Source organism: Cyprinus carpio, chromosome B12, assembly GCF_018340385.1.
Source record: "Cyprinus carpio isolate SPL01 chromosome B12, ASM1834038v1, whole genome shotgun sequence".
NCBI classification, from domain to species: Eukaryota; Metazoa; Chordata; class Actinopteri; order Cypriniformes; family Cyprinidae; genus Cyprinus; species Cyprinus carpio.
The window spans coordinates 18210288-18223439 of NC_056608.1; the positions used below are offsets into that span (position 1 = coordinate 18210288).

At 36.8% G+C, this 13152-nt stretch overlaps 1 protein-coding gene across 2 annotated transcripts in view; it reads left to right on the plus strand.

The window, feature by feature from the left end:
* LOC109084702 (RNA binding protein fox-1 homolog 3-like) overlaps positions 1 to 4131 on the plus strand; it is a 384371-nt gene extending 380240 nt beyond the window's left edge. For both annotated transcript variants that reach the window (XM_042735824.1, XM_042735821.1), the window contains one exon: positions 4055 to 4131. In XM_042735824.1, the coding sequence (XP_042591758.1) occupies positions 4055 to 4057 (3 nt within the window). In that variant the 3' untranslated portion in view covers positions 4058 to 4131. The remainder of the gene's footprint in view (positions 1 to 4054) is intronic.
* Positions 4132 to 13152: the final 9021 nt, after the last annotated feature.

Sequence of the window (13152 nt, forward strand, 5' to 3'; positions counted from 1 at the left end):
ACCAGGGTAGAGGCAGCATCCAAAGTAATTTACTCCACAGATTAAAGATAACAGCATTGAGTCAATAACCACTGATCTCATTTGGAGATACACTAGGCCAGCCAGGCGCGTGGCACAGCCGTTCTGCTCAGTCTATTACCATAGCTGTTGTGGCTGCCTCTCCAGACACACTGTTCTCCCGTGAGTGTGAAATCACAGCAGCCTATTGTAAAACATAGATTAGATGCATTGCTTTTTTCCACCTTTGTAGGGAGAAATCTACAGCGCAACATAATATTTCACCTAAACGGATGTGTCCTTGCTCCCCTCTGCAGCATGCGGCTCACTTGGCTCTAAGAAAAAGGCAAAAAAAAAAATGTTTAGGGAGCTGCACATTGGCTAAAACTGTGCAGGTGCCACAGCAAACAGGAGTTTAAAGGCATAGTTCATCCAGTTTGAATTTCTTTCTTGTTGAACACGAAAGAAGATATTTTGAAGAATGTTTTGTTTTTAGGTGGGTTGACGGTAGGGGATGATTTTGATATGGGAGTAATTTTCTATGGGAGTCTTTTTGTTTACCAACTTTTTGGTTATATATTTTTTTGTGTTTATATTATTTTGTGTTCCCATACAGGTTTGAAACCACTTAAAGGTGAGCAAATAATGACAGAATCTTTAGATGAGCCATCTCTTTAAGTAGCATGTAGTAAACAAAATGTGATCAACTTAATCTATTTAAAATGGACTTCAGAATGGCCTTGTTTTCTTGAAACATCCAAACCTATTGTTTACCAGAAACCAAAATGCAAGAACTAAAATCTACTCTGTGGAAATGGAAAACAAGTGTTACTCAAAAGAATTAACATGCACTGTAAATAACATTGTGATTTTATTTGATCTATTCAAGTTTATTTTTCTTTGCATTTTAATTATGTCTGAAGTGTTGTTGGTGTTTATCAATTTAAAAACGAAAAACAAGACAGTTTTGGTTTTAATTATGTCTGAAGTGTTGTTGGTGTTTATAAATTTAAAAAAGAAAAAAAAGAAAGGTGTGGCATAAAAAAAAAAAAAAAAAAAAAAAAAAAAAAAAACAAAAATAAAAAAAAAAAAAAAAAAAAACCATAAATAAAAATAAAAAAAAAAAAAAAAAAAAAACAAAAAAACCAAAAAAAAAAAAAAAAAAAAATGAAATTATGTCTGAAGTGTTGTTGGTGTTTATCAATTTAAAAACGAAAAACAAGACAGGTGTGGCATATGACCCTTAAGAATATTATATGGTGGCATTTTTATATAATAGAATATAATAGGCTTTAAATCAAAATAGTTTATACCTTTTCTGTGGAGAGGAGAGAGCATATTATGTCCAGATGTGAGTCAATAACTCTGTACTGTGTGTTGTTGAACTATTTAATTTTATGTCCTTTTTCCATACATCGGGAAGGTATTTAAGCTGCCCTCTGACCTCAGTTTCATTTATGTGGGAGACACAATTTTAATTGACTTTGTTGCATTCACATTTTATGAGGAGTGCTCATTTATGAGCCTTTTTGAAATAAAATACGCATTGTGTTCGGTGTTTCCAGCCACACGTTTAGTTAGTCCTAAAAAGTGCCATTTAGTTTGACCGAATAAACCACGCTTCCTCTGGTTAAATATCTATGCAGAATTGTAAATGAATCTGATTGAGTTAATTCATGCAAAAGACTACCATATTCTTGACTAAGGCATTTCCATCTCTATTTCAGACAATTAAACTAATCAAGCAACTATATTAGGACTCAATCACCCATTTATTTAATTCCAACATTTAGGCAGAGAGAGAAAACACCGTGCTGAGCACGAAATGACTGCTGAGGAGACAGTTTGCAGTCATCTAAACGAATGTGTGAGCTTGCAGATTGACAAGATGGAAGTTTCCGTCTTGCATGGACGCCGCAGTGGGCCATTAAAAGATTGCCTGTTTAATTAGCTCTGTTAATGCAGTGATTTGTAAGATGGCACCCTGGGCCAGGGGCCAGTCCACAAAGCAGCAGATTTTCATCTCGCTCAATTTGATGGCACAAATGTTAATTTACTGAGAGGTCTGTTTTAGGGTGCAAACAGAATGAAGTATAAGCTAAAAAACTATTTTGTATTGCATTTATTTATTTATTTATTGAAACATTACATAGAAGTTAATAATGTAATATAATTGTTTATTTTACGTGCTTAATGCAGCAGCTTAACTAGCATAGAATTATGTCAATAATAGACCCAAACTGGGTCACACCGGACAATAACGCAATTTAATATTATATCTGCTGTTACCTCATTAACTTTCTGTCATTTAAAATTGTGTCTATTCCATATGCTGTTTCATTGTGCAATTTTCTTCTGTCAGGGGATTTTTAAAAAATGTTTTTAAAAAAAATGTAAGCAAAAACTGTACTCTTTGTATATAATACTATATATAAATATATGTGAGCACATATCGCAGTCATCTTTTATATGTATAACCTGTAGTATTAAAGGTGTACTTGCTGTCCTTTTCATGTAGGCTTACATTGTGAAATTTTCAGCTTATATGAATTGCCTCATCTGTTAAAATCCAACTGGTACATTTTGCTCTCGCATAGCCATTTGTTTTTGGACTTCAAGATTCAGTAGTTAAAACTACGTACATAAAATACAGATAAGTAATACTTAGCAATTTTTGTGTCTAAATAAAAGGAAAATTATAACCTTATGTGTCTTTTCTGTTTGGCTAGATATTTTTTTTTAATTTATTATTTAATTGTTTTTAATTATAGTATAAAATGTACTTATTTACTTTTTTATTGTCTGTGTTTTATTTTATTGCCTGTAGTAGCTGTAAGTTATGTCATTTAGTCGATAGCACTTGGATGTTGAAAAGGAGGCTTAGCATGTATCATGTTACAAGCGTGTTTGGCTTCCATCGACATGGCTGCCCACCAACAGTTTTACATCTCCCTCAGTCGATTTCTGTTCATGTTTGTCAAGCAAAAACTTGAGGAGCCTCCCATGTCTGTTCCAGAGATATTACGCCCCAAGCAGAGAACAGAGGCCCAACATTGGGCATGATCAGTATGCCGGAGCACATCTGTGTGCTCCTCCAGGGATGGGTGAAGAACTACAAAGTCATGTTAAAATTAAAGTCAGCCCGCTCCCTCTTCTGAGGCTCCTCCACACGGCACCACATCTCCCTGAATTAGAGAGCTTCTGTCAGGATGAGAGCCCCCCAGGACACCCCGGAATCTCCTCCTCTTCCTCCTCCTCCTACTCTCTCTCCACTTTTCTCGTCCTGTCCGGTGGACGTCTTTTCAGCTTGGTGTTGAACATCCTCCTCAGAACACAACAATATCACAGAGCCTCTGATCAATCCGCTTCACTCATAATGCAAAACATTTTGCAGATGCTCCCCCTGCTGAGCCTTATTTTCACTTCAGTTACTCTAATCCGGGATTTGGGGGATAATTCCACAGTGTGTGTTTAGCGTTACACCCAAGGATTGTTTCTGATATTGAGCCGGTGCATGGAAGATAATGTAATCAGAATATATTTTCCTTCTGCATGATTTTCATTTTTATTGTGTTATTAGTTTCTTTTAGATCGTGCAAGTCCAAAAGTCTGAGATCACATTTATGTTTTTGGTTTTTGAATATATTTTAAAACTGGGATTTAAGTTTTTGTATTTTGATTAAAAAAAAAAGATTTATGAACAAACATTTATGATTATTATTATTATTTTCTGTTGATCATTATGCTTATAATATAATTTGAAGTATAAAATTTGTAATTGAAAATGCTTTAGAATCATATTATTAAATATTAACGTTGTTAATTATTAATAATAGTAACACTGTTTCATTTGAATCATTCAGTTGGATTTTTTTCTTCAAATTGCCATTCTTAAACTGTTGAATGGAAATGTATTCAATTATTAAAAAGCAAAACAGAAGCATTTTCACTAATGGTCTCAGACTTTTGAACTCTACTGTATGTGCATGTTAAAGACAGTCTGCATGCACCTCAGCAGCATTAACTCATGTTTTCTCTATTTCTTTTGCATTTCTAGTAAATATAAAGAAAGAAGACAATGGAGAAGAGCATCAGCTACAAGGAACAAAAAGGATAAAGGAAAAAAGTGTCAAAAGAAAAAAAAAATACAAAAAGAAGTTAAGAGGAAATCCTTACACCGAGGCTGTCAGGAGAAGGCATTATATATCTCTGTGGGGACGCGAGACTGACACAGCCAAGCTGTGGATAAAAAGAGGGGTTAGCTTTCACCTGGGACAGCCTTTCGGGGTGGAGGAGAAGAGGAGAGGTTGTCATAAAACTTTTTATTTTTCTAAACTTTTTTAAGTTTATGGTTTCAAAAAGATGAAAAAGATGAGTGTATGTATCTATATAGCGATATATATGTATGTATAAATATGTTACAAAAAAAGAAGCGAAGAAAAAAATGTACAAAACTAGCAACAGAGTGATGAATTAGTGCTGTAGGAGGGGGGATGGGGGGTGTACACGTTGGTCCTTCACACCCCCCACCCCCCTCCCACCGCAGACCTCCTTGTCCGGCCTGCGCTAGGAGGGTCAAGGAGGCCGGGCAGAGAGGCTGAAGACCCACCAGACACGATTCCATGTGGCCCCTCTTCATCCAAAGCCCTTGAATATATGGCACAGCTGGGTCTTCCATAAGTAGGTTTGAACTGCATCGCTTCCTTGGGGTGAAAGGCCTTTAGTCACGAACATAGGGAGCTGTTATTCATCCCGTCTAGATGTAGGCAGACAAACTTGCATGGGACTCCAAATTTCAGTCTTATAGTACATCAGGTTGCTATTCAGGTGTCGCATGAAATGGGGCGAGAGAAGACAATGTAAATAAACCACCAGAGCCCAGTCGGTCTGAAGTAGGGAACGCGCTGTTATCCCGCTGTTGTTTGTAGCACAATATGAAATGGCCCGCCGGCAGGTTTTACTGGGATGTGTGCGTGTTGTGTGCGTGTAGTTACGGGCGGAAGGGGGCTTTATAGAGTCGTGTTGGGTCGCGGCGGCCCCGGAGCCCAGGGCTACCAAAAAGCATTTCATTGTAGTGTTGTGGAGGTGGCCGTGCTGTGTAGTAAACACTTTTGTATGTGGTGTCATGAGGCTACAAATTAAGAAAATTGGAGCTGTCTTCTCGGTATTGTCACGGGAGTTTCACTATCCATCTTGAAAATGGGTTCCTGCCCGCTGCGAGGTGGAAAACGACATGCCAGTTTAGTCATAGGGTTGCGAGCAAAGTTTTATTAAAAATCGATCACCTTTATACTTCTAATGAGCTCCATTTCAGTGACACATCCTTATATATTTAAACGTTGTACTAATTACATGCTGCTCAGCGTGGTCAAACGTCGATTGTAGCCATTTACTAATGTTGTATTATTGTATTACCAGTATGAAAAACATTTATATATGGATATATCTATTTGTGACTTTGCGACCCTTCAAAAAGGATTGTATCTTTTTTGTTTTTTTCGATGGTGGTCCAGGTTTATTTTTGGCTGCGATTTATGCAAGTACTGAGAGATTTTCACTTGTGTGGCGTTTCTGTTCGTCTGTATCTTTGGTTCAGCTATTGAATGTAATTCAACTTTTTATGTACATGTCTTTGTTTTTTAAGCAGTACTTTGTAAATGTGGACACGGTAAACCGAGTCTTCATTCTGAAGCCGGACCTGGCGGAGATATTGTACGGTCCAGCTGACACCTCTCTTTTATAACAGGAGCACTCCAGCTGGCTGACGGACATTATTATGACCCTGCAGGACAATGGCAGAAAAGACATAAAACGATTGGATGAGACAGAGCAGATTGATGCTCTTTGGTTTTTATCGACAACCACTTTCCTTTGTTTTTTTGTTTTTGTTTTTGTTTTTTATGCAAATGGTGAACAGTTGACCCACGTTCAAAAGAGGTGTCACTCTATAATCGATGTTGAAAACGGCAGTATGTTATCCTGGGAAAGAAATGCACTGTAAAAAAAAAAAGAAAGAAAAAAAAGACGTGCTTCTTTTGATAACATCTAAATTTACCGGTTTTATTCAGGTCAGCATTTTCATATTCAACAGGACTGAATCAACCTGACTACATTAGGCTACACTGGTGAAAGCGAGTTGGGACAGATCAGGAAGAAACACGTCTATGAAATAACAACTGCACGATTTCATGCTTTTTACAGTGTGTATTTTGGCTCAGTGAGAAGGAATGGTACATTTAACAGATAGCCCACCTCAACAGACAGCATTCCCAAGCTTTGCAAAATCATGCGCTTCCTCGGACTCAGGTGTTACATGACAGAACTGATGTGTTCCCTTCCATAGGTAATGGTGTTACTCTTCCTTGCTGCATTTTTCCTCTCAGAACAAAACTTTATTTTCTACAAAGCTGGTGACTCCTATCTCAGCGACTGTGCTACTTTATTACCCGAAGGATCGTGGAAAACAGTTCACTGGGTCAGATAGGGACGGGAACTTCGGTGAAGACGTGTTGTTGTTTCAGGGACTCTAAAAACCGAGTGGCGGATTCTGCTCTGGAAGAGATTGTGACTCAACAACCTAACAAAAAGATGTCAATTCTACAGAGATCCAAGACCTCTGGGTTTATTTCTTTGCTTTAGTCCGTACGAGACATTACTTGTTTACATGTCCTGGTTTTTCCGACCCTGCTGTGAGGTATTTGTCAGCTTTTGCACTGTATTCTTTGGCTTGTTGTCTTCCTTCTTCTCTCTGTTTCAGCCCATTAACCTGAGCACCAAAGTCATTCGCCGTCTTCCTCGACCCAAAGCAGAGAACCAATGCAAACTGTAGTCTGCTTATAGTCTATTGTCAGAACTTCGATGAAACTCAAGCGCATGTATCTGCCACTTGTTCCTCCATCCGAAACGTCCTTCAAATCTACACTGGTCGTCTGCTCTAGATAATAGGGCAGGTGTAAGACCAGCTATGCAGCTCACCTGTGTCTGCAAGGTTCCCTTGAACTTCATTCAAACACAGTCAAGCCAATGGAAATGACAAACTTATCTTGGCAATTGCTTTTCCCAACACAAAAAAGGAAAAAACGAACTCCTGCCAACATGATTTTCCTCATCGTCATTGCCAGATCCCTGAAGCACAAGAGTTTGAATGGAAGTCAAGTTAGTTGTCTCAGTGATAGTTACCCTCCATGTAGTGTGTATGGTGTGTGCGTGTGCTTCCAGCCCCTTTGTTTTCTACTGAAAATATACAAAAGCTACTTCCTCTGTCATCTCAATATAAAATGTATTATATTAAAGGTTCTCTTCATGTGCAACATAAGCTCTACGCAACAACAAATCTATCATTTGGGGTTTTCTTTTGTTTGTTTTCATTTTCTTTCATTCTTTTTCAAATTTTGAAGTTGTTCCAAATACATAAGCGTGAAAAAAAAAAAAAAAACCTAAAGAAAAAAGAAACCAATATAAAGTATTCTATTTAAAATGAAATGACGAAACTTCTGCTGTCCTGGATCTGTACTCTAAATTTCAGTTTTCTTTCTGTATGCATCCAATGTGCTTCAAACAACCAGTACTGTTTATTAATGAAATCATTATATTATTATGATTATGATTATGATTATTACTATCATGATTAATATGGTTATAAATAAATATTTCTTTCTTCAATAACAGAGACTCAAATCTCTGACCTTTGCATATTTATGATGCATCTGGATTATGAGGGTATTTACTCTGTATGTATACTGAACGTAGTTTATATTATAGTCGAATATGCACTGTACGTTTATCACACAGCTCATGGGAATACTCAAATCTGTTTGCTCAGTCAAACGCTATCTTATTTTATCAGACATAGGATGGTTTAGTAGCATATAATGTGTAATTAGTCTCTTTGGCATGTTTTTCAAAAGAAGCCTAAAATTATTGAACTAGCAGGCAACATAAAACATTCATAAGATATGGAGAGTGTCACATGTAAATCCAGATATTTCTCATTGTTTTCACTATTTATTATAGTCAAAGATGCACAAAATAAATTTTATAAACATATGATGATTTAAATATAATACATGACATTTAAATATAATGCTCAGATAAAGCTGTCTGAATACCTTACTTAATGTGTTCATATTAAATTTTTTATGTATTTATTTATTTATTTAAATAGCAAGTCAATGGCTCATTCATTAAGATCCTGAATGGATCAGGGTCAATGAATTATTTAATGACTCACTCATAAAGATGGTGGAATTAGGGCTGCACGGTTATGACAAATTTCATAATTGTCGATTATTCCCTTGATATTGTAATTGCGATTATTAATTACAATTATCACAATCTACATTGAATGATGTTTATACCATTGATTAATGCAACTGCATGCCATATTTTTATATGAAAATAAACAAGCTAAAACACTCTAACTGAAAAACCTTTAGTGCTTTTCTATAGTATAAAGCCTCAAATGTCGATTACGTAATTGTGGCATCCATAATTGTAATCGCGATTAGAAATGCGATTAATTGTGCAGCCCTAGGTGGAATGTTTAGTTCCTGAATGAATCATTGAGATTCAAAGAATCAGATGAGTGTATGATTCAAATGACTCACTCATAGACGGTAATTTGGCACCACTTACTGGTGCAATTATGTAAACTGCAGAATGTGTCATCAAAACGTTCACACTACTAATACACACATACTGAGTCTGTTTGGAAAACACAAGCACATGACCAAATTCAAGGACCAGAACAACAGGTATATTGTACAAAATAAATTAGACACCTTTTGTCCAAATCTCAAACGGGTATGTCTTTAAGTTCTATTATGTCCCTTCTCTCCTTTTTCAGACATTTGCTACTAAAAGTGTTGGTGCAGCAAATCAAATATTAACAGTGACTGACTGTTTTAAATGCCATTTAAAAGTAACCTTTGACCTTCTATAAGCTGGAAAATATTTGACCCGATTTGCCGTTGTAGCTCCTCCATATGTATCACTGCCAGTGTTAAGTTGTAGAATTGAGAGTGAAAGGGATGATGGGAGTTCTAGGCCAATTTGTCTTTTGTTCCCTTAGGGCCATAAGACAAAGTGGTCCTGTCCATCTCCACAATGATCATTTACCTACACAAAGCAAACGTCCCATCGATCCCACTCGCACCCTACAAAACAGCACAAAGATGTTCACATACCTACGCTAACGAACAGCTTTCCACCTCCAGCATTGATCCCATGGTTCAGTACTTTGTCATTCCCTCATTACACAGGCTTTGGAAGGTCTCGTCCAATCAAAGAAGACTTTACACCTCATCTGGAGGTCACCAGAGGAACCTCTTAGAAAAGGAACAAATAAGAAGATTGCACTGGAAGAACAATAGAAGAGGCACAAAGCTTTTATTTTTATCTCTTTGTCTCTTTCAAATGCGGTATTTTTATTTGTTTTCAAAGAAAGATTTCAAACTTTTAGTTGTTTTGAAATGTAAACCAGCTTTGGCAATAGGTTCATGGAACAAGAAAGAAAGGAAAATGTACCATTAAAAAAACTGACTCATACTTGAGCATACACACCTTCACAAATACAAGTTTTAACATGCCAAAATGCTACAAACAAATTGCAGAATAAAGCCTCGAGGGGCAGTTCACACATCTTGACATTTCTCCATACCTTCCTGCAAAAGAAAAAAAAAAAAAACGCTCCACATGGAATTTTTCATCCAATCATCAAAACCTGCTGTCACCCTGTCCCTATGTAGAAATCATCCATTCATGCAGGCCTGCTGGAAGAGTTGGTTCAGTCTGGCCATACATTATGACTGACAGGCTTGACGAGCAAAGTTTTAGACGCTACCCTAACCCTGCCAGCGGGAGACAAAAGCTGCCGTTCCCAGGATGAAAGCTATTAAGAGTACATGCTAGCTTGCCCCCTGTGCTCTGCAAGACTTGTGTTAATTACACATAAATATCGCATGTAACAACAGGCTATATCCTTTCATCAGAGCTCGGCGTAAGAGAGAGCCAGGCGACGGAAGAGGAAAAAAATGGCAAAGCATTAATACTAATCACTGGTGCGGTAAATTAATTTTGGATTGGTTCTCTGGGTTCGTACAAAATTGTTTTGTTGAGGGGAAAAAGGAGATTAAAGCTTTAATTATACTTGGTAATTCATTCCACAAAATAAATACCCCCTTTTTAAAGGGTCTCTTTCTATGCGGTAATGTGGTGTCTGTCACAAGGCAGGGTTATAATGAGACCCAGCAGACGAGGTGTTCACCCATTTCTCTTTTTAAATTGAGCAGTAGGATCTTCCAACACCCCTCCCATCTGATAGACTGGTTCAACTCTCACAACCCCATCCTGACACCACTGGTAAAGGAACTTCCTGGAAAGGCTTTTGGCAATTCAGGAAATGACATGAGTAAATGACAGGAAAGATTCAGTAGTACATTTTATTCTTTTCATATTTGGTTTGCTTTTGTAACACGGAAAGTACACAGGACTTGTAGATCAATACAATGTAGGCGTATTTATCAAAGTTAATACATTTTAACAGCTAATTTAATTTGCAGGCTTCATCTTTCCTAAGTATCAGCTAAATGAATGAATATAAATTCCCCTCGCTGAAGGGAAAGATAATCTGTAATTAAGGTGTACATTTTGGTTTGTTCATCACAACTTTATATTTCTTCATTCTCAAAATTAAAATCTCTCTGTAAATGTTCCAACACAGCAATGATAGTCATACAGACTTTGAACAATATAACAGAATTTTCTTTTTTGGCTGAAATTATTAAATATTTGGTGCAGTGAACACTTTAATTTGACCTCAAAATTGACCATTAAAAAAAAAAAAAAAAAAAAAAACATTTTAGAGCTTTAGTCATTGCAGATGAATCTGAGAATTTCCTCATGCGATTTTCATTTCTTACTTTTACCTGGCAGTTTGACAAGAACCAAGAAACAGCAGTCCTAGTAAGGTCTGGCCAAGCAAAACCACAGAAATAAAGAAATATCAAGGGAGAATAATAGAGATGGAGCGAGTGTATCAGGAGAACGAGAGCAAGTAGACTCTACTCAGAGACATGGCTGAGATTACAGACTCAAATGAGAGTAAATATTTACTAAGGGCTCGTCGAGAGCAAGAGGGAGCATTCAGTCATCAAACAAACAAGCAAAAACACAGATACACACTTTCTGCCCGGTGCTTGCTCTGTTGCTGGAAGATCTCATTAAACGCAGGTCAGCTTTTGTCTGCCCACCTCTGGGCTCAGACTTCACTAATCTGCCATCACAACTGCATTGTCCAGCATTACACACACACACACACACACACACACACACACAGATTTCTAGACACAAGAGCAAACACACGCTTGCTCCCCAGTGTGTGCTCTGTCTACAGGTCTCCAAATCCTGCCGCAAACAAACCACAGCAACACTGCTGATCTACTGCTAGCTTTCAGCACAGACCAGAAAAAAGAGAGTGACAGAGGAGTAGTATTGCCTTCTTTCATTTCACTTTAACCCTCATGTGAATTCTTCCCCTTAGATACATTCAGTCTGCTTAATGAGAAATGGGCTGAACTGAGCAACAATGTGTCCTCAGACAGTCCCAGTGTATCTATGCAAATAATGCAGTATACTGTATACACAAAGTGTACTGTATATAAGCACCATAAATATATCATCACATTTTGCTAACATTTTTAGACACTAAATAAAATATGAATATATATATATATATATATATATATATTATATATATATATATATATATATATATATATATATAATATATATATATATATATCTGCTTACTTAGTTTATTTTGTAAATCACTCTTAACCCCTGTGACTAGATCTTTGATCGGTGTGTTGAACACAAGAAACAAATCAATCCAAATCATTCAGACTGGTTTTTTTAACTGAATCAATTCATTCGAAAGATTTGATTCTAAAAAAAAGATTCATTACTGGATCAGACATTGCTACTTCAATTTACTCCTCCCTTATGTTGTTACAAACCTGTATGACTTTTTTTTTTAACTCTGGAGGTTTTTTTAGAAAATGTTGGCAACCATACAGTTTTGCTTCCCATTAACATCCATTGTGTGAAGCAAAAAAACAGTGGACGTAAATGGGAATCAAAACTATTTTAATTTTTAGGTGGACTGTCCCTTTAAATATCAGCCACATAAAACCTACTGTATCATATGCCTTCAGAAGGGATTCTTTTTTAAGCTTTAGTCAACGTTGATTGTAATTGTGTGAAAAAATGCAAGCAACATATAATTAATAAAGTCTCCTTTTGTGTTTTATAGAAGAAAAGAAGTCAAACAGTTTAGGGATGGCATGAAGGTGAGTAAATGATGGCAGACTTTTCATTTTTGGGTGAACTATCCCTTGAAGCAGTAAGGATTTGTCTTTTCATTGCCAGGAACTGGAAGTATTAGTTGTGTTTACTCCTGGCTGTGAGGAATAGTTCTGTTTAAGGTAGCTCATCTGTCTGAGTCACACTCAATCTAGCTACAGCTGGCTTACGGCACCGCCTGTTTAAAATGGAAGCCTACAATCATAATAACGCCAGGCTGGGTTTGTTACGTTATTGTTATTCTTTCTGTACTGGCCTCTGTCTCTTTATTCTTTCCTTTTTTCTCTCACTCTCTTTTGCTCACCCTCTCAATTCGGTTCAGTTGAAGAATGCTTTGTCCGCATGACTGTTAGAGTAACATCATTACCCAGGCCATGAAGTACCAGTCATGTTTAACAGAATCTGAAGTGAATGATGAAAAGACAATAAGACATTAATTGCACAAATTTAGATGTTCGCTGAATAAAATGGATTATTAAAAAGAATAATCTGTAATGTAAAATTATCCCTGCACCCTTTCTCTCTTTCTCTACTTCTTTCATTCTCTCCTTCTGTATTCCATTCGATTTTTTTTTTCAGATGCCCGGAGGTCCATGGAGGGTTTTTCTCTTCCTTACTGCTGTTTAAAGAGATCACATAAAATAGAGGGAGAGACACAGGGAGAGCTGTAATTGTGCTGGAATATTTTAACTATGGTGACAAGCAGCCCAGTGATAACCCTTCCTCTAGCTTTATTATGGGAGTTTATCATGACCGGTGTCAAGTTTATATGTTAAAATCACTCAGGCTCAGGAG